At 38.7% G+C, this 22,245-nt stretch overlaps 1 protein-coding gene across 2 annotated transcripts; it reads right to left on the bottom strand.

Annotated features, from left to right (window-relative positions):
* Positions 1-16,896: 16,896 nt before the first annotated feature.
* On the bottom strand, positions 16,897-20,258 carry cdk5r1a (cyclin dependent kinase 5, regulatory subunit 1a (p35)). 2 transcript variants are annotated; one of them, XM_079811955.1, is made up of 2 exons: positions 19,693-20,258; positions 16,897-17,865 (listed from the first exon to the last, which is right to left on the bottom strand). In XM_079811955.1, the coding sequence occupies exon 2, from the start codon at positions 17,826-17,828 to the stop codon at positions 16,914-16,916; it is 915 nt and encodes a 304-aa protein (XP_079668081.1). In that variant the 5' UTR covers positions 17,829-17,865; positions 19,693-20,258; the 3' UTR covers positions 16,897-16,913. The 2 variants fall into 2 exon arrangements, with proteins under 2 accessions (XP_079668081.1, XP_079668082.1); XM_079811956.1 differs by having other exon boundaries at positions 19,697-20,258.
* Between the last annotated feature and the right edge of the window lie 1,987 nt (positions 20,259-22,245).

Raw genomic sequence — 22,245 nt, 5'->3', positions numbered from 1 at the left:
GTCAATAAACAGTAATTAGACTCAGTGGGTTTATTCTTTCATGTTAGGTGTCCTCAAGTCAGTGATTAGAATCAGAACATGCTGTGTAAAGGCTGCTTAATTTACTCACTTGTCCCAACATGCAAGATCACATAGCAGATGCAAACATGTTTTTTTTTACAAAGAACATGGCAGATGCGCACTGATAGTTTTGAGAGTCTGGTCTGGACAGATGCTTCACATCCATGAATTCTGAGGGTGTAGACGAGTGAAAGTCACAGATGATGTACCCGCTTTTTGTTGTCATGTTGAGATAAGGGCGGAGTACAAAATAAGATAGATAGATCAGATAACAGACAGACAGACAACAGATAGATAGGTAGATAGGTTACCACACTCTAGCATGATTTACCATGATTCTGAATGATTTACCATAGTTTACCATGATTCTAGTATGATTTACCATAGTTTACCATGATTCTAGCATGATTTACCATAGTTTACCATGAATCTAGCATGATTGACCATAGTTTACCATGATTCTAGCATGATTGACCATAGTTTACCATGATTTACCATAGTTTACCATGATTCTAGCATGGTTTACCATGATTCTAGCATGATTTACAATAGTTTACCATAATTTACCATAGTTTACCATGATTCTAGCATGGTTTACCATGATTCTAGCATGATTTACAATAGTTTACCATAATTTACCATAGTTTACCATGATTGTAGCATGATTTACCATAGTTTACCATGATTTATCATACTTTACCATGATTCTAGCATGATTTTCCATAATTTACCATAGTTTACCATGATTGTGACATGGTTTACCATAGTTTAACATGATTTACCATAGTTTACCATGATTCTAACATGATTTACCATAGTTTACCATGATTTACCATAGTTTACCACGATTCTAGCCTGATTTACCATGATTATAGCATGATTTACCATAGTTTACCACGATTCTAGCCTGATTTACCATGATTATAGCATGATTTACCATAGTTTACCATGATTCTAGCCTGATTTACCATGATTCTAGCATGATTTACCATAGTTTACCATGATTCTAGCATTTTACTATTGCATACTATTAATTATAAGATAAATGCTTTTAACACTTAGAGAAAGCACATTACAGTTTTTTATTCACTTTGGTGCTATTTTCACATTTTCAAACTCTTAGTAGGCCTACAAAAATCACACTTGTTACACAACAAGACATTATTTCAAAACCCGATCTCATGCTTTCATTGGAGCTATTTTCAGTCCACATAATGTAACAGTTTTGGGTTTTGTTTGTGTTCCTGTTTTTGTAATTATGCTCCTTGTCCTGTTACTGGTTTTGTCATGTGATCCTGTTTGTCATGTGATCCTGCCATGTGTTCCATAGTCATGTGATTCCCTTGTCATGTGTTATGTTCTCATTGGTTGTTTTAGTCATGTGTTCTCAGTTCAGTTCTGTCACTGGTTCATTGTCTTGATTGTTCACAGGTGTGTCTTGTTAGTCATTAGTCTTTGTGTATTTAAGCCCTCGTGTTTGCCATGTGTCCTTGTCGAGCTACCTGTAACCACTGTTGGTGAGCGTTCCAAGTCAAGTATGCGTTCCAAGTCAAGTATGCTTCCAAGTCAAGTATGCGTTCCAAGTCAAGTATGCGTTCCAAGTCAAGTATGCGCTCCAAGTCAAGTATGCGCTCCAAGTCAAGTATGCGCTCCAAGTCAAGTATGCGCTCCAAGTCAAGTCTGTGTTCCAAGTCAAGTCTGTTCATGGTTCTAGTTAAGTCAAGTTTGTTTCGAATAGTCTTTGTTTTGTTAATAAACTGCACTTGGGTTCATCACTTCAACTTGCCTCCAGTGGACTACACGTTACAAAATACTCGACCGTAACAATGAACCCAGCAGTGTTTCATCTCCTGCAACTTCGTCAAGGGGCTCTATGTATTGAGGACTATGTGGAGGAATTTTGTGGACTCTGCCACTTGGTAGATTTTAATGACATGGCGCTAAAATACATTTTTAGATCTGGGCTAAACGAGCCCTTGTGCTCAATGCTTCCTGGGGGGAAAATCCACTGGTCCCTGGAGGAGTATATTGATCATGCACTTTTGCTGAGAGGCTTATCATTTACTGTGGGAATGGCGCAGGAGGAGCCCCGCCATTCCACAGTACCCACCACACCAGTCTCCATGCCACCACTGTCATTTTTGGATTAGTTCATGTCATGCCTGCCACACCTGATCTCGTTTACGTCATGCCTGCCCTGCCACAGCCTGTCCACGTCCAGAGCCAAGCAGCGTCTTCACGTCCAGAGCCAAGCGACGTCTCCAACCCGTGACCAGCATCCAGAGACAGCTCCAGCCCCTGACCAGCTTCCATGTGCATATGCAGTGGGTACCTTGATAAGGCCACAAAGGCCACGCCTCTGTGGCCTCCTGAACTGCCTGTACCACCATGGCCCATTAAGTAAGTAAAGTAAGTAAGTAAAATTTATTTATATAGCACTTATCACAGATAAAGATCACAAAGTGCTTTACAATGTATATACAATTTAACACATCAGAACAAAAACAAAACAAAACCTGAAAGCCCGAGAATTAACTAAAAGCTTGTCTAAATAAAAATGTCTTCAGCTGCTTTTTAAATGAGTCAACAGATTCTGCCACACGCAGAGCGGGGGGGAGAGCGTTCCATAATTTAGGGGCAGCTGCTTGAAAGGACAGGTCTCCCCGTGTTTTAAGACGGGTTTTGGGGACACTCAGGAGATTTTGACCAGACGAACGAAGAGTACGAGAGGAAGCGTATGGTGACAGCAAGTCTGTGATATATTGGGGGGTCTGACCTTGTAGTGCTCTAAAAGTTAGAACTAAGATTTTATAATCAATTCTGTATTTGACAGGCAGCCAATGTAATGTAAATAAGATTGGAGTAATGTGTGCCCTTCTGTTGGTTCCTGTTAGAAGCCTGGCTGCAGCGTTTTGCACAATTTGGAGACGACTCAGTGAGGATTTGTTAAAACAAGTAAAAAGAGAATTACAGTAGTCTAAACGTGAAGAAATGAAAGCGTGAATAATCAACTCCATGGTATCTTTTGGCAAAAAGGTCCTCAGTTTAGAGATGTTTCTCAAGTGATAAACTACCAGTATCGCCATGGTCCCCTGAACTGCCTGTACCACCATGGCCCATTGAACTACCAGTATCGCCATGGTCCACTGAACTGCCTGTACCACCATGGCTTCCTGAACTGCCTAAGCCGCCATGGCTCTCTGAAATGCTCCACGGCCCAGGTCTGCCCTTGGCCCGCCATCCCTCCCCCAAGACCCCCCTGCTAGACTTTTGTTTGTTTAGTGTGGTTTTGTTGGGCGCCGGGAGTCACCCATAGAGGGGGGGGATATGTAACAGTTTTGGGTTTTGTTTGTGTTCCTGTTTTTGTAATTATGCTCCTTGTCCTGTTCCTGGTTTTGTCATGTGATCCTGCCATGTGTTCCATTGTCATGTGATACCCTTGTTCTCATTGGTTGTTTTAGTCATGTGTTCTCAGTTCAGTTCTGTCATTGGTTCATTGTCTTGGTTGTTCACAGGTGAGTCTTGTTAGTCATTAGACTTTGTGTATTTAAACCCTCATGTTTGCCATGTGTCCTTGTCGAGTATTGCTACCTGTAACCACTGTTGGTGAGTTTTCAAGTCAAGTCTGTTCATGGTTCTAGTAAAGTCAAGGTCTTTGTTTCGTATAGTCTTTGTTTTGTTAATAAACTGCACTTGGGTTCATCACTTCAACTTGCCTCCAGTGGACGACACGTTACACATAATAATTTTTTTCAAAACAAGATTATAATATGAGAACAATGAGAACATAGTTTCTATAGAATCTATTTATGCTATGTCTATAGATTAAGTAACAGACAAATGTATTAAGCTGAACAAGAAGAGATGCAAATGAAAAGTTTGATAGTAAGAGCTTTATGAAAGGGAATTACTGTGAATGAAACTTATTTTGAATAGTGAAATGGATACTTTGTGATTTTTCTGTATTATACTAACACAATTGAAAATATGCTGAAATGCGCACTTTTGATGATCTGTTGTGATATTACAGAGTTTTGAAAAATGTACCACATTGGTAAGCATTTAAAACAACTGTAACTGCCCCAATGTCAAGCTCTTGTTATTGCTCTTATCACTGTTATTTCATAAGCTTCTGTAATGGGTGTTCATTTAAGGGGATGAAACTATGAAGCAATGACAGCAGACCATAAAAATGAGAACCCCATTGAAATCACACCATGTCTTAATAAAGAAGGATTAAGCCAGATCTACATAGTGCTAAAATATAGTAGACATCAAATTACATAAGCAATGGCCTAAACGTTTATATGACATTCTCATAAATGTTTGATAAATGTGTCTGGACATTTCTTAAATGACAGTAAAATTAAACTATCATTCATCTTTGCCATAGCTTATTCTACTCTCAGTGATGTGTTAATATTTCAAAATTCTGGAACGGGCCAAAAAAATCTATTTGGCAGCTTGAGTGTAATTATAAAGGAAACTATGCTGTTAATCTGTGATGAAAATGCCGGCAGAGTTTGTCACATCCAAGGTTTTCTTTTATTGATCGCAGTCTCTCTCTCAAATACTGTCAGACAAAATTGTATAAACAACTGTGGAAAGCTCAAGCCTCAGAGAAACAGACCACAGCCTGAGTTAGAGTGTGCCGTGAAAATGAATTTCTTTTACACTCATATATTTCCTCTTGATAATTTGCTGGCTTATAATTGTGTTGACAGGCTGAATCCATATATCATTTTGTGTGTGTTCAAAAGTCATGGCTGTAAGGACAATTAGACTAAGTGTTTGTTCATTTCAATAACGTGTTTTCAAGATTTTAACAGAATAACAAGGACAGAATAATTACAAAATGTTAATTACAGACAATATTACCAAGCCCTAAAGTCTTCTGCAGGGACACACATTTTCGCTAGTAATTTATCGGTTCAATAATTCAGAATTGACTACAGCGTTGAGTAATGAGTACAGTTCTTTCATTATGAGGACTCCATTTTTCCATAAAACTCTACATGCAAAAACTGAACAGACTCTTATCTTTTCAGAGACTGTCTCTGTCTCACTAAACAGTGCAATGTCATAGATTGAGTCAGATATGACAATGAAGGTGCATTGTGGATATGGATATCTTACAGTCTAGCAAATAGATATGTTAAGTCATTAGACATTTTTTAAGGCGTACCACACCCAGCGTAGAGAAAAAAACCTGCAGATTTACACATGCAGTTTGAGTGCCACCTGCTGGCCACTCATTGCATAATACACAAATGGGTCAACACGCAACAACATTTAACAATACATACTGTAGCCTATCTGTTACCTACATTCATATTTCATTCATTTTTATGCTTAATGAAATACATTGGTACCATATGCAAACATTTAATTTTTATATACTTTTAAGATGATGAGTTTGCCATATGTCTAGTGTGGCGTGTGTAGTGGCTGTGCTGTATCTGCTGTGACAGTTATTGCTCCATGACAGTCTGTTGTGCGTCTCTTTGATGTGGCATGATGTGCAGTTCCATCTGTGTTCTGCAGTGTGCTCATGGTAGGAATATTCAGGAACAGCTGGATGTTTCAACAGCTGGCTTACAGTGCCCACGCTCTAGGTTGTAAATAGGTCTCCTGTTTACAGAGACATGGTCAACCTGTGTTTATTTTAATGAATCAAACTGATGTGTGATAGATAGAATTAAATGTGCATTGATTTAAAGGCTATATTTGTCTAAAATCACTTTAAAAGTGATATTGTAGGTTTAAACAGGCACCCAAATGAAGTTGTGTCAGTGTCAGACAGTTTTGGGAGTCAAAATTTTGCTGAATTTTAAATACCCCCCTGTGGTGAAAATCAAGTTTTTAATGTTGTTTTATGTCTAGGTGTTTTAATATGCTTTAAGACAAACCATGTGCAAATTTAAGTCAACACAATTGCTGAGTATTTTCTCCTTAAAACTGCAGTGAAAAAAAGACAAAAACGCGGGTTGAAACTGTCTGTGTTTCTTATGTCGCAAACTACCTTAAAGCTGCTGTCCGTAACTTTTTTTGTGTTCAAGATTTACAAAAAATATATAATGAGAATGTACAACATGAATCCATTTTCCAAAACGTGTTTTTGTCTTACCCTGAATCATTATGGTACACTTATAATAAGTGTATATTGGGACTATTTCAGACCAGACGGGTAGGAACCGCTGCAGAGGAGCACAGTCCATGCGTGACTCGCCATAGACATAAACAGAGAGAAGTAGCTCCGGCTGCAATGTTCTTCTGCAAGAAGCATGCAGATCTGTTTATTAATCGCTAAAGAGCAAAAAGTTACGGACTGCAGCTTTAACCAATCACATCAACGTGTGGACGGGCTTTAGCATATCATTAAATGTCCGGTATGTAGGATTGACAGCTAGTTGTCGAAATAGGTACTGCAGTCCAAATTCAAAACATTGGAGATTTCCCCCGCGCCCTCCTCTACAACACCTCGACACCATAGACCGCAAAAAAATATGGACGACGCGACTTCATTGACTTCCGCTGACCATAGTTGAAGCTTTCGTAGGCCTGCACACGGCGCTGACATCTTGGGACCGAGTCTGCGCAGTAGCGATCTCGGGACCGGAGTTGCGCAGTAGAGAACAGGAAGTAGAGGCGCGATTATCAAAAGCCCGCCCACACTCTCACAGATGCAGAACAATTCATTATGTTGGTGTGAAATAAACAGTTATGGAAATGTAGAAATTAAAGCTAAAGCTAAAGCTAAAATCCCGAAAAAAGTCCGTTAGTGCCTCAGTGACAACTTCACTCAGAGAAGCGGTCAATCTCAGCTGTCAATCATGACGTCACACCCCCCGTTTTTATAGCATCAAATAACTCACTAAAACTAAACTTATTTAAAAAACGAACACTTGAAATGAAATTATCGTAATAAAAACTGCCTAAAATGACAGAAACCATCTTTAGGAAACAATTATTTGAAGTGTAATTGAATTGTTTAGTGTGTCTCGCGTCCAGTCAAATACATGGAGGGGTGGGGTTTAGGAGCTATACTGGGACCGGCCACCGGGGGGCGATCGAGGCGCGGAAGCTTCAATTTCTGACACGAGCACTACAGGCTTGCTCGACACTCACGCGGGTTGACAGCTTGAGGACCCGGAGCAAGCGCAATTGACAATGAAAGCCACACTGTAAGTTGATGAGTTGATTTATTGATGATTTATCTGTGTTTTAATTATGCTCTTGTTCATAGAGATTTTTTGATGGATGCTGAGGCTTTTTAGATCGAGTAGAATCTGCAATCTCAGACCCAGTTTGTTCGCTGGCTTCCATGGCTGCAATATGATGTGTTTTCCCACAACTGGCAACCTGTGGTGTCGAAAATACTATTGGGTAAACCGGCAGTGTGCAGTATTACACAAACCAAAACAAATCAGGCATTCCGACACGGAACGCACATTCCAAGTAGAATAACTTGCAGTATGCATTGTTTTTCAGAGAAAGTAGGTGAATTTAGCATGTTTCCTACATATCTGCAAGCGTATTATGGTATTTTTAAGCTTTAGTAAAGTAAAAACTTACATACAGCACCTTTAACTATAACCGCTCTGAAGCAGGGGAGTCTCAAGAGAAGCCAGGTTATCCCAGTATATTTTTCTCTTGATATGAAAAATGGGGTTGGCTACATTTAGCAATAAAGTGGGTGTATTGCCATGTTATGATGAACTATATGCCTTTCTCCACTGACATTCTAAGTTGTTAAGGATGATGATTTTTAGAAGGCAGTTGTTTGATGCTGAGATGGCGAATGGGAACATGGTTTGGTTAACATTAGCAACACATTATTAGCTGTTTGAAAACATAGTCAGGCCAATGGCTAATCATATTAAATACTCTTATGTAGTGTTGTAGTCAAGACCACCTAATCCGAGACCATGTCGAGACTAAATCAAATGTATGTTGAGACCAAGACAAGACCAAGACCAAGGCAGGCAAGACTGAGTCAAGACCAAGACCAGACCAGCACTCCTTAAATTCATAAAGATCCACATTACCGCCTGAGAAATTACATATTTGTAATCAATACATATAATTATAATAAGACTAAATAGAGCTTTTACCAATCAAATGACAACAAATTAATCTTTGCACTGTAGTGCAGAGGTGGTACGGAAGATGCATCTGAATTGGTAAATTACAAATTTGTAAATAATTTAGAGAATAATGTTTATAAAAGCAATATCATGTTTGCAGTCATGCTCAAATTTGTGAAAACATCTCGTTTTTTTTATATTGCTTAATTATATCACGTTATAATATAAAAGCCCAGATCTCATACAAGTACTTTTTTGCAACAATATCTAGAATTTTGTGAGCATTTGTATTAATTTTGGTGTCATTTTTGACACAATCCCTCACTAATTTCTGAACCGGCATAATAAATAAATCAAATTATAAATAAGTTATTAATTAAGCTGTAAGTTATTAATTATGTGAATACAACCCCAAATCAGAAAAAGTTGGGACAGTATGGAAAACGCAAAAAATTGATTGAAAAGTGATTTCTAAATTTACTTTGACTTGTATTTCATTGCAGACAATATGAACACAAAATATTTCATGTTTTGTCTGGTCAACTTCATGTCATTTGTAAATATGCAAATGTTTAATACAAACATTTGTATTAATTTTGGTGTCATTTTTGACACAATCCCTCACTAATTTCTGAACCGGCATAATAAATAAATCAAATTATAAATAAGTTATTGATTGCATCTAAAGCTGTAAGTTATTAATTATGTGAATACAACCCCAAATCAGAAAAAGTTGGGACAGTATGGAAAACGCAAAAAATTGTAAATTTACTTTGACTTGCATCCTTTGCATCCTTTCCTGTCATTCAGACCTGCAACACATTTCAAAAAAAGTTGGGACAGGAGCAATTTAGGGCTAGTAATGAGGTAAAATGGTTAAATAATGATGTGATTTGAAACAGGTGATGTCAACAGGTGATTGTAATTATGATTTGGTACAAAAGCAGCATCCAAGAAAGGTCTAAACCAGGGGTGGCGAACTCCGAGCCTGGAGGGCCACTGTCCTGCAGAGTTCAGCTCCAACCCTGATAAAACTCACCTGCCTTTAGCTTTCTAGTAACCCTTCAGACCATGATTAGCTTGTTCAGGTGTGTTTGATTAGGGTTGAAGCAAAACTACGCAGGACAGTGGCCCTCCAGGACCGGAGTTCGCCACCCCTGGTCTAAACCTTTAGGAGCAAAGATGGGCCGAGGATCGCCAGTTTGCCAACAAATACGTGAGAAAATTATTGAAATGTTTAAAAACAATGTTCCTCAAAGAAAGATAGGAAGAGATTTGGATATTTCACATTCAACAGTGCATAACATAATTAAAAGATTCAAGGAATCTGGAGGAATTTCAGTGCGTAAAGGACAAGGGCGCAAGCCTAAGCTGAACAACCGTGATCTCCGATCCCTCAGGCGGCACTGCATCAAGAATCGTCATTCATCTATAAGCGATATCACCACATGGGCTCAGGACTACTTTGGCAAATCTTTGTCAAGTACCACAAAACGTAGTTACATCCACAAATGCCAGTTAAAACTGTACTGTGCCAAAAGGAAGTCCTATGTTAACAGTGTCCAGAAGCGCCGTCGACTTCTCTGGGCTCGGAGGCATCTGGGATGGACCATCACAAGTACTGTGATGTACTGTGGTCAGATGAATCAGTATTTCAGGTATTTTTTGGGAGGAATGGACGCCGTGTGCTCCGGACCAAAGAAGAAAAGGATCATCCAGACTGTTACCAGCAACAAGTCCAAAAGCCAGGGTCTGTCATGGTATGGGGTTGTGTCAGTGCCCTTGGCGAAGGTAACTTGCACTTCTGTGAAGGCACCATTAATGCTGAAAAGTACATAGAGATTTTGGAGCATAATATGCTGCCTTCAAGAAGACATCTTTTCCAGGGACGTCCATGCATATTTCAACAAGACAATGCAAAACCACATTCTGCACACATTACAAAGTCCTGGCTGCGGAGGGTACGGGTACTTGACTGGCCTGCCTGCTGTCCCGACCTGTCTCCAATAGAGAATGTGTGGCGCATTTTGAAGCGCAAAATGCGACAACGAAGACCCCGTACTGTTGCTCACCTTAAAGGTCCCATGGCATGGCATTTTTCTATCATTTTATAGTGTTTTCTGAGGTGTACTTATATTATTAGTATGATTTTTACATCATAAAATGTCATAATTTAGAAATAAAAGGCATTTTTTCTATACTGCTGTTTGCCCTGTGGCTGAATGCCCTGCTTCAAGAGGTGTGTCTGCTGTGAGACTTCAGTAAAAACGCCCACTGTTGTGATTGGCTGACATCTTTGCATTTTAAATGAGCGGAGGGGGCGTGGTTTAACGAGGCACGAGCAGGCACGAGTCTGCCAGAGAGACGGATGGACCTGTGTTCATTTCTCATCAGTTCTCTCAGCATGTCTCAGTTCAGGGTGAACTGTTGTAGTTACTAGCATATACTTCAGGTTATTAGTTTATTTCTAGTCGGAGGGGCTGTCACTCATGTCAGAAAGTTAGTAACTTTAGTAAATTATGGATCAGCGCTGACTCGAGACGCGAACCGTTTAGAACGATTCAGTCCGATTTGGTGAACTGGTTCGGTTCACTAAAAAGAACCGATTCAAAAGAATGATTCGTTCGCGAACCGGACATCACGGAGACGAAGCGATTGCTAACAAAGTTATTTATAGTAACTACTAAGTTGTGAGAGCGCTGTCTGTCAGCGCGAGTTTATTGTGTTTGTATCTGAGAGTTCTGAATAAACACGAGTCCCAGTCACACCGAGTCCTCTTCATCATTATTCTACCAACTTTGTAACACATGCAATGTACCATTACAGCGAGATGAACGAGTTAGTAAGTTTGATTAAAGCATTATTTCTAGATATGTTCCAATCATATGAAAAGCGTCAGTGATGCGCATTGAGTAACTTACACAGCGCAAACAAAGACACAACAGCTGTAATCGAATGTAATCCAGTTTATTGTGGGGAAAGCTGGCTAGCCTAGCCGGATACCCTCACGCTTACCCTCCTTCTGCTTAATCTCACGCCGCGTTTGGTGCCTCCGCTGTGGGCCAGATGCAGTACTGGGGGTCGGGGATGTTGGAGGCCGAGCTTCGGCGTGCGTGAAGTTTATCTCTAAAGATGTGACTGCTGATGTTAAACAGAAAAGACTGTATGCACATTTTAGAACAGATAGACGCGACAAGGACGTACAAAAACACTGACTCACAAGATAGAAAACACGAAAACACCGTTCTGTCGGGAGAGAGAGAAGCCGCTGCGTGTCCACAAATAATAAATAATAAGCTACACATAAGAAATCAATGATCACTGATCAGAAGGAACTGAAGAAAGACTTCTGTTTTCATTTGTACATCCAAACACTGAGAAACTGCCAGTGTTCACTCGTTCACAAGTAACGTTAATGATCTCGAGTGTTTCCATGGGTGTGGCAGATTCTCTGGGCGGAGGAAAGGGAGGAAACCGTTCCTGCTTGGACGTCAAACCAGGAGACTTCAGGATTGGCTCGTCTGGCCTGTCATTTTCTCAAAGGCAGAGAGAGACAGCCAGAACTCGGGTTTACACCGATCAACATTTCTATCCACTTGGGGACAATATTCAGGCTAGGGGAACTCATATTAATGTTGAAATACCTCATAAAATGAAAATTTCATGCCATGGGACCTTTAAGACTTGTTTGCAGGAAGAATGGGACAAAATTACACCTGAAACACTTCATCACTTGGTGTCTTCAGTCCCTAAACGTCTTTTAAGTGTTGTGAAAAGGAATGGCAAATTACAAAGTGGTAAATGCTTTACTGTCCCAACTTTTTTTTAAATGTGTTGCAGGTCTGAATGACAGGGAAGGATGCATATTCACAAATGACATGAAGTTGACCAGACAAAACATTAAATATTTTGTGTTCATATTGTCTGCAATGAAATACAAGTCAAAGTAAATTTAGAAATCACTTCTTTTTTTCTTTTTTTTTGCGTTTTCCATACTGTCCCAACTTTTTCTGATTTGGGATTGTAAATAAATCAGACAATGCACCAGCAATTTAGTAATATCCCAGCAGTTGAATAAAAAAAATTCACAGGATTTTTTTTAAAAATATGACAATATTAAATATGTAAATATGTCCCAAAGCTTGCCTACTCTTCTGCTACAGACTCAAAAGTATGTACCTTTTCTTAACAAAAACAGTACATACTTTTAGGGCATAGCCTAGTATAAGTAGGCGAATTAGGACGCTGCGAATGGACTACTTTCACTGAGCTTTGTAACGCACTTCCGTTTTGAAATAGTACAACACATTTTATTTCCGGTTATGTATATTTTCAATGCGCTGTAGTCGACTAAACGCCACCTAAAGTGATTGTCTACAAGAAGATTGAAAAATATGGACATTTTCAGAGACAGGAGAAGAGATATTCTGATGATTACTGTGTACAGAATTTTCCAAACTCAACGGAACATGAAGAAAAAGCTGCAGAGCCCATAAAGGGACATGGTGAAGGAAATAAAAATGGAGGAAAAAATATTTGTCAATGCTTTTGTGTTCTCTCACAAATGGTGCTGCCTCTCAAAAATGTTCCCCAAGAACGAAGAGTTTAAAAAGTGAGCGAACACAAAGTTCTCTCTGGGACCGCAAATTCCTAGTTCGACAGGTAGCGAAACGGACTGAAAGCGGCTGGCAACCCACCCATATGCACACACAATACAGCTGATATGAAAACCCATTTTGAGGTTTCCACAGGTAGATTCTTCACTGTTCCACTTCTTCTCTCAATCTGTTATATGTTCTCCAGCAGATAGCAGTGTGCTGCATTGTGATGTGTACCCATGTTGGGAGCTGCCGTGACACACGGTAGTTATGTAATTCTGCAGTTTACCATAGGTGCACATGTTTGTTTTATATATGGTGACGCCATATTAATAGAAAGAAAAAGAAAATGAAAAATATCAAGATATTTTGTACAGTCATGTGAAAAAGAAAGTAGGCCTACACCCTTTTGAATTCTGGTTTTGTGTATCATGATTCATCGGGTCTTTATCAGGTATTACAATTTGGTAAGTACATCCTCAGATGAACAACAACATATTACACCATGTCATTATTTATTTAACAAAAATAAAGCCAAAATTGAGAACCCATGTGTGATAAACTAAGTACACCATATATGATTTAATTGCTTGTAGAACAACCTTTAGCACCTTCACATTGTGTGTGTGTGTGTGTGTGTGTGTGTGTGTGTGTGTGTGTGTGTGTGTGTGTGTGTGTGTGTGTGTGTGTGTGTGTGTGTGTGTGTGTGTGTGTGTGTGTGTGTGTGTGTGTGTGTGTGTGTGTGTGTGTGTGTGTGTGTGTGTGTGTGTGTGTGTGTGTGTGTGTGTGTGTGTGTGTGTGTGTGTGTGTGTGTGTGTGTGTGTGTGTGTGTGTGTGTGTGTGTGTGTGTGTGTGTGTGTGTGTGTGTGTGTGTGTGTGTGTGTGTGTGTTAGAAATTAAGTCTGTTGTGCATGTATATCATTCAGGTATATAAAACAGAAAACAACACAATCAATGTTTTTGCTTGCAAATGCACATTTTTATATAAAGTAGATAGAAGAGTTGACCAAAGTCATTGCACAAACTCACATTCATACACACCCATATACTGTAACAGATTGCTTCTTTAAATATATCATAGTTACTCATTTTTGTTTCATTTTGATCAACAAAATTCACACAACGTGAAACATAAAGAAAAGAGAAATTCATATTTCAGTCTCTTGTTGCTATACAGTTTTTTTTTCTTGTTGAAGATTTTTACATCAACCACAAAAAAAAATTATGAAACATAGTAACACAATTTTGCCTATTTTACTAGGCTATCTATGTCAAGAACAAAGTTGCTGTATAATCTTCCTCCTCCAACTGTTATGGTCAGTTATCATCACATCCAGTATCCCATTCTACCATTGGAGCCATTTGTTGTAGTAGCATCAATGCATGTACAGTCTTTTTGCCCTATGTACAAAACTTTACTACATTCAGCTAACCAATGAGAAAGCTCTTGTTATGGGTAAAACGTGATCTTTGCATTATTAGCACCATCAGTGTTTTATCAGAATGAGGCCAGACACAAAATATGGGGGATAAATGTGGATGCGTTGTCAAAGGATCAGAAATATATAAATAGTCTTGTGTGTAAATGATCCCGTATAGAAACAGGAACAAAAAAACTATTTAACAGACAAAAGACAAATAAATGGATTTAAAGACTGTTGTCTGTTAGCTTTTGTCTGTCATTGATCTTTAAACTTCAATTGTGCATATTGCTAAACTTAGTGCATTCAGGTCACAGATGACCTGCCATCTGAGTTGATTTGATCAGTGTGTGTGTGTCCAGGTAACTAATCTTTGTATCTTACATGTCAAATGTCATCATTTGCATATTGAAAAGCTGCTGTACTTCTTTTTTTATAGATGCCTCTTAAGATTCTCGAAAATCTATTTAAGCACCTCTTTGTAAATGTTAATATTACACCTGTGAACTTCTTCTTTAAAGTCTCCCTCCTTCGTCACTGTTCATCATCTTTAACAAAAACTGTGCTTGTCCTCAAGTCACATACTAAAGCTTTGAATACTGAGCAAACAATTTATTGTGAAATGCTGATGAATATGTATCTCTCATTCACAGGAAGGACAGCACCTCGTTCGCAAGATGATTACTAACACATTACTTCGAAATGTCGCATCTGCAACATATACTGTTAACACTGGTTTGTAATGTGTCATACAATATAACAGAAGTAGAATTGTGCATAAATCAAATAATCTGTCTTCTCAAATTTTGTGAGACAGTAGAAAAATGCAGACAAAAAGATAACAAAAAAGCTTGTTGGGCAAAAATAACATTTTTGTAAGTGCTTTCTTTCAACAGATTGACTTAAAAATGTTTTATAGTACATTTCGCAAATGACCCTTGCACTATTCTGTTTTGCAAATCTTTTAGATTTTTGAATGTCTGATATGTATATGAGGGGATGTTGTGTATTTAAAATAACTGTATGAAAATAGTATTCCAGACCTATAATAGACTGAAAGCAATGGCAAGTTTCTAATAATATAACCAATTTCCTTTCTTTCTTTCTTTAACAAAATATTTGTAACATTGCATTTCTCCTGCATCTTTCCATAATGTCCCTTCTCTTTTGCTCCTTCAAAAATACCCCTTTCCCAGCGAGAAGGCTACAAAAGCTTAGTGTACTTCTGGCTGACTTTTAGAACTTTTATGGCACATCATTTTTGGAACACTGTCCAAAAGAACATCATACAAAAAGTGTGACTATCAAATCAAAGATCTTTTAAAAGGTGTGTGGTTGGTCAAGGAGCATGCATTAACACCCGTATAAGAACATACAGTACTTGCTGTTGAAAATACATAAAATATCTACCTCTCTATTTCTTTGTTCTCCGTTAGAGATTTCGGTTCTTTTCACGACCACGATAGGTAGCGCAACACGGAAAAAACCTTCTCCTTCTCAAGGTGAAAGATTCTATTATGCTGGAAGCAGTGCGGCCGGTTCTTCATCACGTCATTTTAGCTCATAAAGCGTCACAGATTTCCTTAATACAGACCAGCATCAACAACAACAACTGATGTACGCTTGTACAGGCCACCTCATCAAACCTGCAGCAGTTTAAGACCCAGACCTTAAAGGCCACTAAGATATGCTAAACAAACATAACATGTTGAAAAAGTGATGCCATGCAAGAGCAGCAGTGCATGGTCCTCGTATATCTGTGTAGGATTTGTGAATGTAGAGTCAAACTAGAGTCTTTGGTTTGTAAAATGTTGAAAGTGTTGCTAACTTGGCTCTCGTTTTCAACTACTACTGAGCTGTAGGAATACAGCACAAGCTGAGCTTTTCAATTAATGGCGTTCAGCCTTTATTGTGAGTCAAGAAGCATTTTTTAGTGGGAGTCATAAAGACTGCTGCTCATGTTTGTGTGTGGATGGAATCACTTGGAAAGGTCAACATGCTGCCTGGTCGGGAATATCCTGCAGTTGATTCATTGACCTCAGAAACACCACACGAGAACACCTTGTCGGCTGGCAAGGTGTTGTCCTGCATCTTGGTCAGACCTTAAAGGGTTAGTTCACCCAAAAATGAAAATTAGCCCATGATTTACTCACCCTCAAGCCATTAGGTGTATATGACTTTCTTCTTTCAGACGAACACAATCAGAGTTACATTAAAAAATGTCCTGGCTCTTCCAAGCTTTATAATAGCAGTGAATGTTGCTCTGAAGACCATAAAAGTGCGTCTATATCCATCATAACTGCTCAACACAGCTCTCTGGGGGTTAATAAAGGCCTTCTGAAGCGAAGCGATGCGTTTGTGTAAGGAAAATATCCATATTAAAAACTTTATAAAGTAAAATTTCTAACTTCTGACGGAAAAAGGGTAACGCCTCTTGCAGCTGAAAATGCTTGACATTTTTTAATATAACTCCGATTGTATTCGTCTGAAAGAAGAAAGTCATATACACCTAGAATGGCTTGAGGGTGAGTAAATCATGGGCTAATTTTCATTTTTGGGTTAACTAACCCTTTAAGGGTTTAGAATGGCTGATCCAATCGCATTCATTGCTACAAATAAGCTTCAAAATCTATGCTTTTTAATACTAATAATAACACTAAAGTTTTGTTTTACAAAAATGTTTTTTTTTGTGTGCAGAATACCTTTTTATGCACAGTTTTTTTTCTGTTTATGTACAAACGGCTCACCTATCGATCCAGGCCGATAAGTAGCCGGCTCTCCTCCTCCTTTTGACTTTCGTTTTTCAGGTCAGCGAAAACCTGCGTGAAGTAGTGTGGGTCAGAGTTAAGCTGGAGCATTTTGCTACTCATGCGGTTGATGATCGCCAGACTGCGATTCCAAAAGGCATCCTTATCCGTCTCCACCAGGAAGGGCTTGAGTGGGTAGGAAATCTCATTTCCCATGTAGGAGTAGGACAGGTAGAGGCAAGTGAGCAGCTCGGCCTGCAGCTCTCGCTCGCTGGACACCTCGCCCGAAATGACCTCTCGGCAGAGCATATAGAGGAAGACCACGTTAGCTGGGGTGATGAAGCCCTGGTCCTGCCAACCCTGCAGCAGAAGTGACCGGTCCACGCTGCGCAGCCACAGAACAGGGTCGGCGGGAGAGAGGCGCTTCAGTCGGTAGCAGCGCCGACACAGGAACTCGCCCAGACTTCTCAGAAGCTCACTGGTGGAAGCTTGCACGATCACTCTTTTGGGTGTGCCAGCGTTGGCCGCTTGACCCACCGATCCAGTGATCGAGGTCCTCTTTGCGGTGGAGGCCACATTGGCCGTGGTTTTCGATGTGGGTATGGAGCTCACGGGTGGCTCCTGTGTGAAGCCCGAGAGATTGGCACAGGACTGGGACTTCTTCAGGTTTTGGCTGTTGAGGGTGCCCACGCTCTCTTCATCTTGACTGTCGCCAGACGCCAGCTTCTTAGAGCCTTTCCTCTTGGCCGAAGCTGCCACAATGCGCTTCCATGGCAGGACATTGATGAGCGACTGCCGTTTCAGGCCCTTGTCTTTGGCATTTTTACTGTTCTGCACGGCTGTATAATGGGGTGGTATTTCATCAAACAGGCCTGCCTTTCGGTAGCTTGGGGAGACTGAGAGAACAGTTCCCATGTTGCCTTGATTATTACAGGGTCTTTAGATGTGGAATCTGCCCATAAAATAAATAAATAAATAAATAGGAATGTTTAGTGATACAATAGTATTTCATCTAAATAAGCAATGATTTTGATACCACCATCACCATTTAAACACAGCATACACACACATGCAAAACATTGATAGATAGATAGATAGATAGATAGATAGATAGATAGATAGATAGATAGATAGATAGATAGATAGATAGATAGATAGATATATAGATAGATAGATAGATAGATAGATAGATAGATAGATAGATAGATAGATAGATAGATAGATAGATGATGGATGGATGGATGGATGGATGGATGGATGGATGGATGGATGGATGGATAGATAGATAGATAGTTAGTTAAACGTTACCTTTACAGATAGATAGATAGATAGATAGATAGATAGATGGATGGATGGATGGATGGATGGATGGATGGATGGATGGATGGATGGATGGATGGATGGATGGATGGATGGATGGATGGATGGATGGATGGATAGATAGATAGATAGATAGATAGATAGATAGATAGATAGATAGATAGATAGATAGATAGATTAGATAGATAGATAGATAGATAGATAGATAGATAGATAGATAGATAGATAGATAGATAGATAGATAGATAGATAGATAGATAGATAGATAGATAGATAGATAGATAGATAGATAGATAGATAGATAGATAGATAGATAGATAGATAGATAGATAGACAGACAGACAGACAGTTAAACGTTACCTTGATAGATAGATAGATAGATAGATAGATAGATAGATAGACAGACAGACAGACAGACAGACAGACAGACAGACAGACAGACAGACAGACAGACAGACAGACAGACAGACGATGATAGACAGATAGATAGATAGATAGATAGATAGATAGATAGATAGATAGATAGATAGATAGATAGATAGATAGATAGATAGATAGATAGATAGATAGATAGATAGATAGATAGATAGATAGATAGACAGTTAAACGTTACCTTTACAGATAGATAGATAGATAGATAGATAGATAGATAGATAGATAGATAGATAGATAGATAGATAGATAGATAGATAGATAGATAGATAGATAGATAGATAGATAGATAGATAGATAGATAGATAGATAGATAGATAGATAGATAGATAGATAGATAGATAGATAGATGATGGATGGATGGATGGATGGGTGGATAGATAGATAGACAGACAGGCATATGTGTGTATATATATATATATATATATATATATATATATATATATATATATATATATATATATATATATATATATATATATATATATATATATATATATATTCTATCTATAGTATGTTTAGAAACATATCATATCTATCTATTTTTTTAATAGATTTCCCTGTTTTAATGAATTGAACTGCTGGTATGCGATTCACCAGAAGATTCAGCAGAATATGCGAAAGCATCCATCTTAGCTTCAAAATGGAAGGCTAGATTGTAAACACATTCAGTCCCAATTCATACCAATTTGTAAGGAAAATCCCTCTCTGTGTGAGTTGGAAATGGTTAGCTGGCTTGCATATTACTAAATTTAAGCTTTAAGACTTTAATGAGCTCATAATTCATCAAGCTATTCAAAATATTTAGTGGGTCAACACGAGGAAACGATAACATCACGCTTCTGACAAAATGAGCTGTCGTAAATCAAGATAGCATCTTTATAATGACTGGCTCGTGTAGACAGAACAATTGAGTTTTTTCACATTTTGTGAAATATCAAGAGCGAACCCTTTAAAAATATGGTTTGATTCAATATAGGTTAATTTGATTCAATATAGGTTATAAACATAAATGTTGGTTACTTACTAACCAATACGTCTCCCTCGCGGTGATAAATGTAGATATAGAAGAAGTAGAATGGGTATATATAGAAATATCCGTCGATTATCCCGTTTTTCTCAGAGTGTCGCACTGTGAAACGTGCTCGTCGTTGTCCAAGGTGCTGAAAATGGGACGTCAGCGGAGAAATAATGCTTCTACGTAAAGCAACAATGCAGGGTGTTCAGGATTCTCCGGTTGCTACGGTTACTTCCCAGGATGCACGCCACGTCTTCCCACCTAAACCCTCGATACATGGCAAATCTGTCGTTTCCCTTTCATCACAATAAATCACGGGTCTGTTTCACATCTGGCAGTCTGTGATCTTCTTGTTGAACTGCGCAGGCGGATGAATAACACGCTAGTCTGGATATAACTGGAAATACTTAAAAAATAAAAGTGCGTTTCAGACTAATCTTAAGTAAATTGCGTTCATTGACCGCTATTTTTTAGAGAGAGAAAGCACCAATGCGGTGCTCTCTGATGGTGATGCTGAATCTCAGATGGGTGGGAACTTGGCAGTGGCTGCAGCTCCCTCTAGTTCTAGTCCCTCTGAAATCGCTCTCCACAACACCAGCATCTATTATGGTGATTCCTAAGCTTGACCATAAAAGGCCGTCTACCTTTCATGGTCAATCGCTATAATGTAACTTCAAACGCCCTGTTTTTACATGACATGATGCCAGCTGTTGGTAGGTTACAATCTTTAATCTAGATCCAGAGAGTGTGGAAAGTGTGTCTCGCGCACAACGCTCGAGACAGATTAATTTAAATCCTGATGTGCAGAAATGTCGCCGAGGCTTTGTAGTCCTCAGTGGTGCAGTGACATGAATGGGCAACCCCATCCCCCTCTGATCTCTCTCTCTCGCTCTCACCCACCCACACACTCACCCACACACTCTATGAATCGCCCATGCTTATCCAATAATCCTGCTCTGACTTTTTAATAGTTTAACTGACGGTCTATCTATCTATCTATCTATCTATCTATCTATCTATCTATCTATCTATCTATCTATCTATCTATCTATCTATCTATCTATCTATCTATCTATCTATCTATCTATCTATCTATCTATCTATCTATCTATCTATCTATCTATCTATCTATCTATCTATCTATCTATCTATCTATCTATCTATCTATCTATCTATCTATCTATCTATCTATCTATCTATCTATCTATCTATCTATAAAGGTATCAGTTTAACTGTCTGTCTGTCTGTCTGTCTGTCTGTCTGTCTGTCTGTCTGTCTGTCTGTCTGTCTGTCTATCTATCTATCTATCTATCTATCTATCTATCTATCTATCTATCTATCTATCTATCTATAAAGGTATCAGTTTAACTGTCTGTCTGTCTGTCTGTCTGTCTGTCTGTCTGTCTCTCTATCTATCTATCTATCTATCTATCTATCTATCTATCTATCTATCTATCTATCTATCTATCTATCTATCTATCTATCTATCTATCTATCTATCTATCTATCTATCTATCTATCTATCTATCTATCTATCTATCTATCTATCTATCTATCTATCTATAAAGGTATCAGTTTAACTGTCTGTCTGTCTGTCTGTCTGTCTGTCTATCTATCTTTAAAGGGATCAGTTTAACTGTCTGTCTGTCTGTCTGTCTATCTATCTTTAAAGGGATCAGTTTAACTGTCTGTCTGTCTGTCTGTCTGTCTGTCTGTCTATCTATCTATCTTTAAAGGGATCAGTTTAACTGTCTGTCTGTCTGTCTGTCTATCTATCTTTAAAGGGATCAGTTTAACTGTCTGTCTGTCTGTCTGTCTGTCTGTCTGTCTGTCTGTCTGTCTATCTATCTATCTATCTATCTATCTATAAAGGTATCAGTTTAACTGTCTGTCTGTCTGTCTGTCTGTCTGTCTGTCTGTCTGTCTGTCTGTCTGTCTGTCTGTCTGTCTGTCTGTCTATCTATCTATCTATCTATCTATCTATCTATCTATCTATCTATCTATCTATCTATCTATCTATCTATCTATCTATCTATCTATCTATCTATCTATCTATCTATAAAGGTATCAGTTTAACTGTCTGTCTGTCTGTCTGTCTGTCTGTCTGTCTGTCTGTCTGTCTGTCTGTCTGTCTGTCTATCTATCTATCTATCTATCTATCTATCTATCTATCTATCTATCTATCTATCTATAAAGGTATCAGTTTAACTGTCTGTCTGTCTGTCTGTCTGTCTGTCTGTCTGTCTATCTATCTATCTATCTATCTATCTATAAAGGTATCAGTTTAACTGTCTGTCTGTCTGTCTGTCTATCTATCTTTAAAGGGATCAGTTTAACTGTCTGTCTGTCTGTCTGTCTATCTATCTTTAAAGGGATCAGTTTAACTGTCTGTCTGTCTGTCTGTCTGTCTGTCTGTCTATCTATCTATCTATCTATCTATCTATCTTTAAAGGTATCAGTTTAACTGTCTGTCTGACTGTCTGTCTGTCTGTCTGTCTGTCTGTCTGTCTGTCTATCTATCTATCTATCTATCTATCTATCTATCTATCTATCTATCTATCT

The sequence above is a fragment of the Gobio gobio genome, assembly GCF_949357685.1.
Source record: "Gobio gobio genome assembly, chromosome: 1".
NCBI classification, from domain to species: domain Eukaryota; kingdom Metazoa; phylum Chordata; class Actinopteri; order Cypriniformes; family Gobionidae; genus Gobio; species Gobio gobio.
This window is presented reverse-complemented; position numbering and strand designations above follow the sequence as displayed.

Bases quoted from the DNA above. Each gene is read 5' to 3' on its own strand.
- cdk5r1a (XM_079811955.1), bottom strand. From the start codon at position 17,828: ATGGGAACTGTTCTCTCAGTCTCCCCAAGCTACCGAAAGGCAGGCCTG.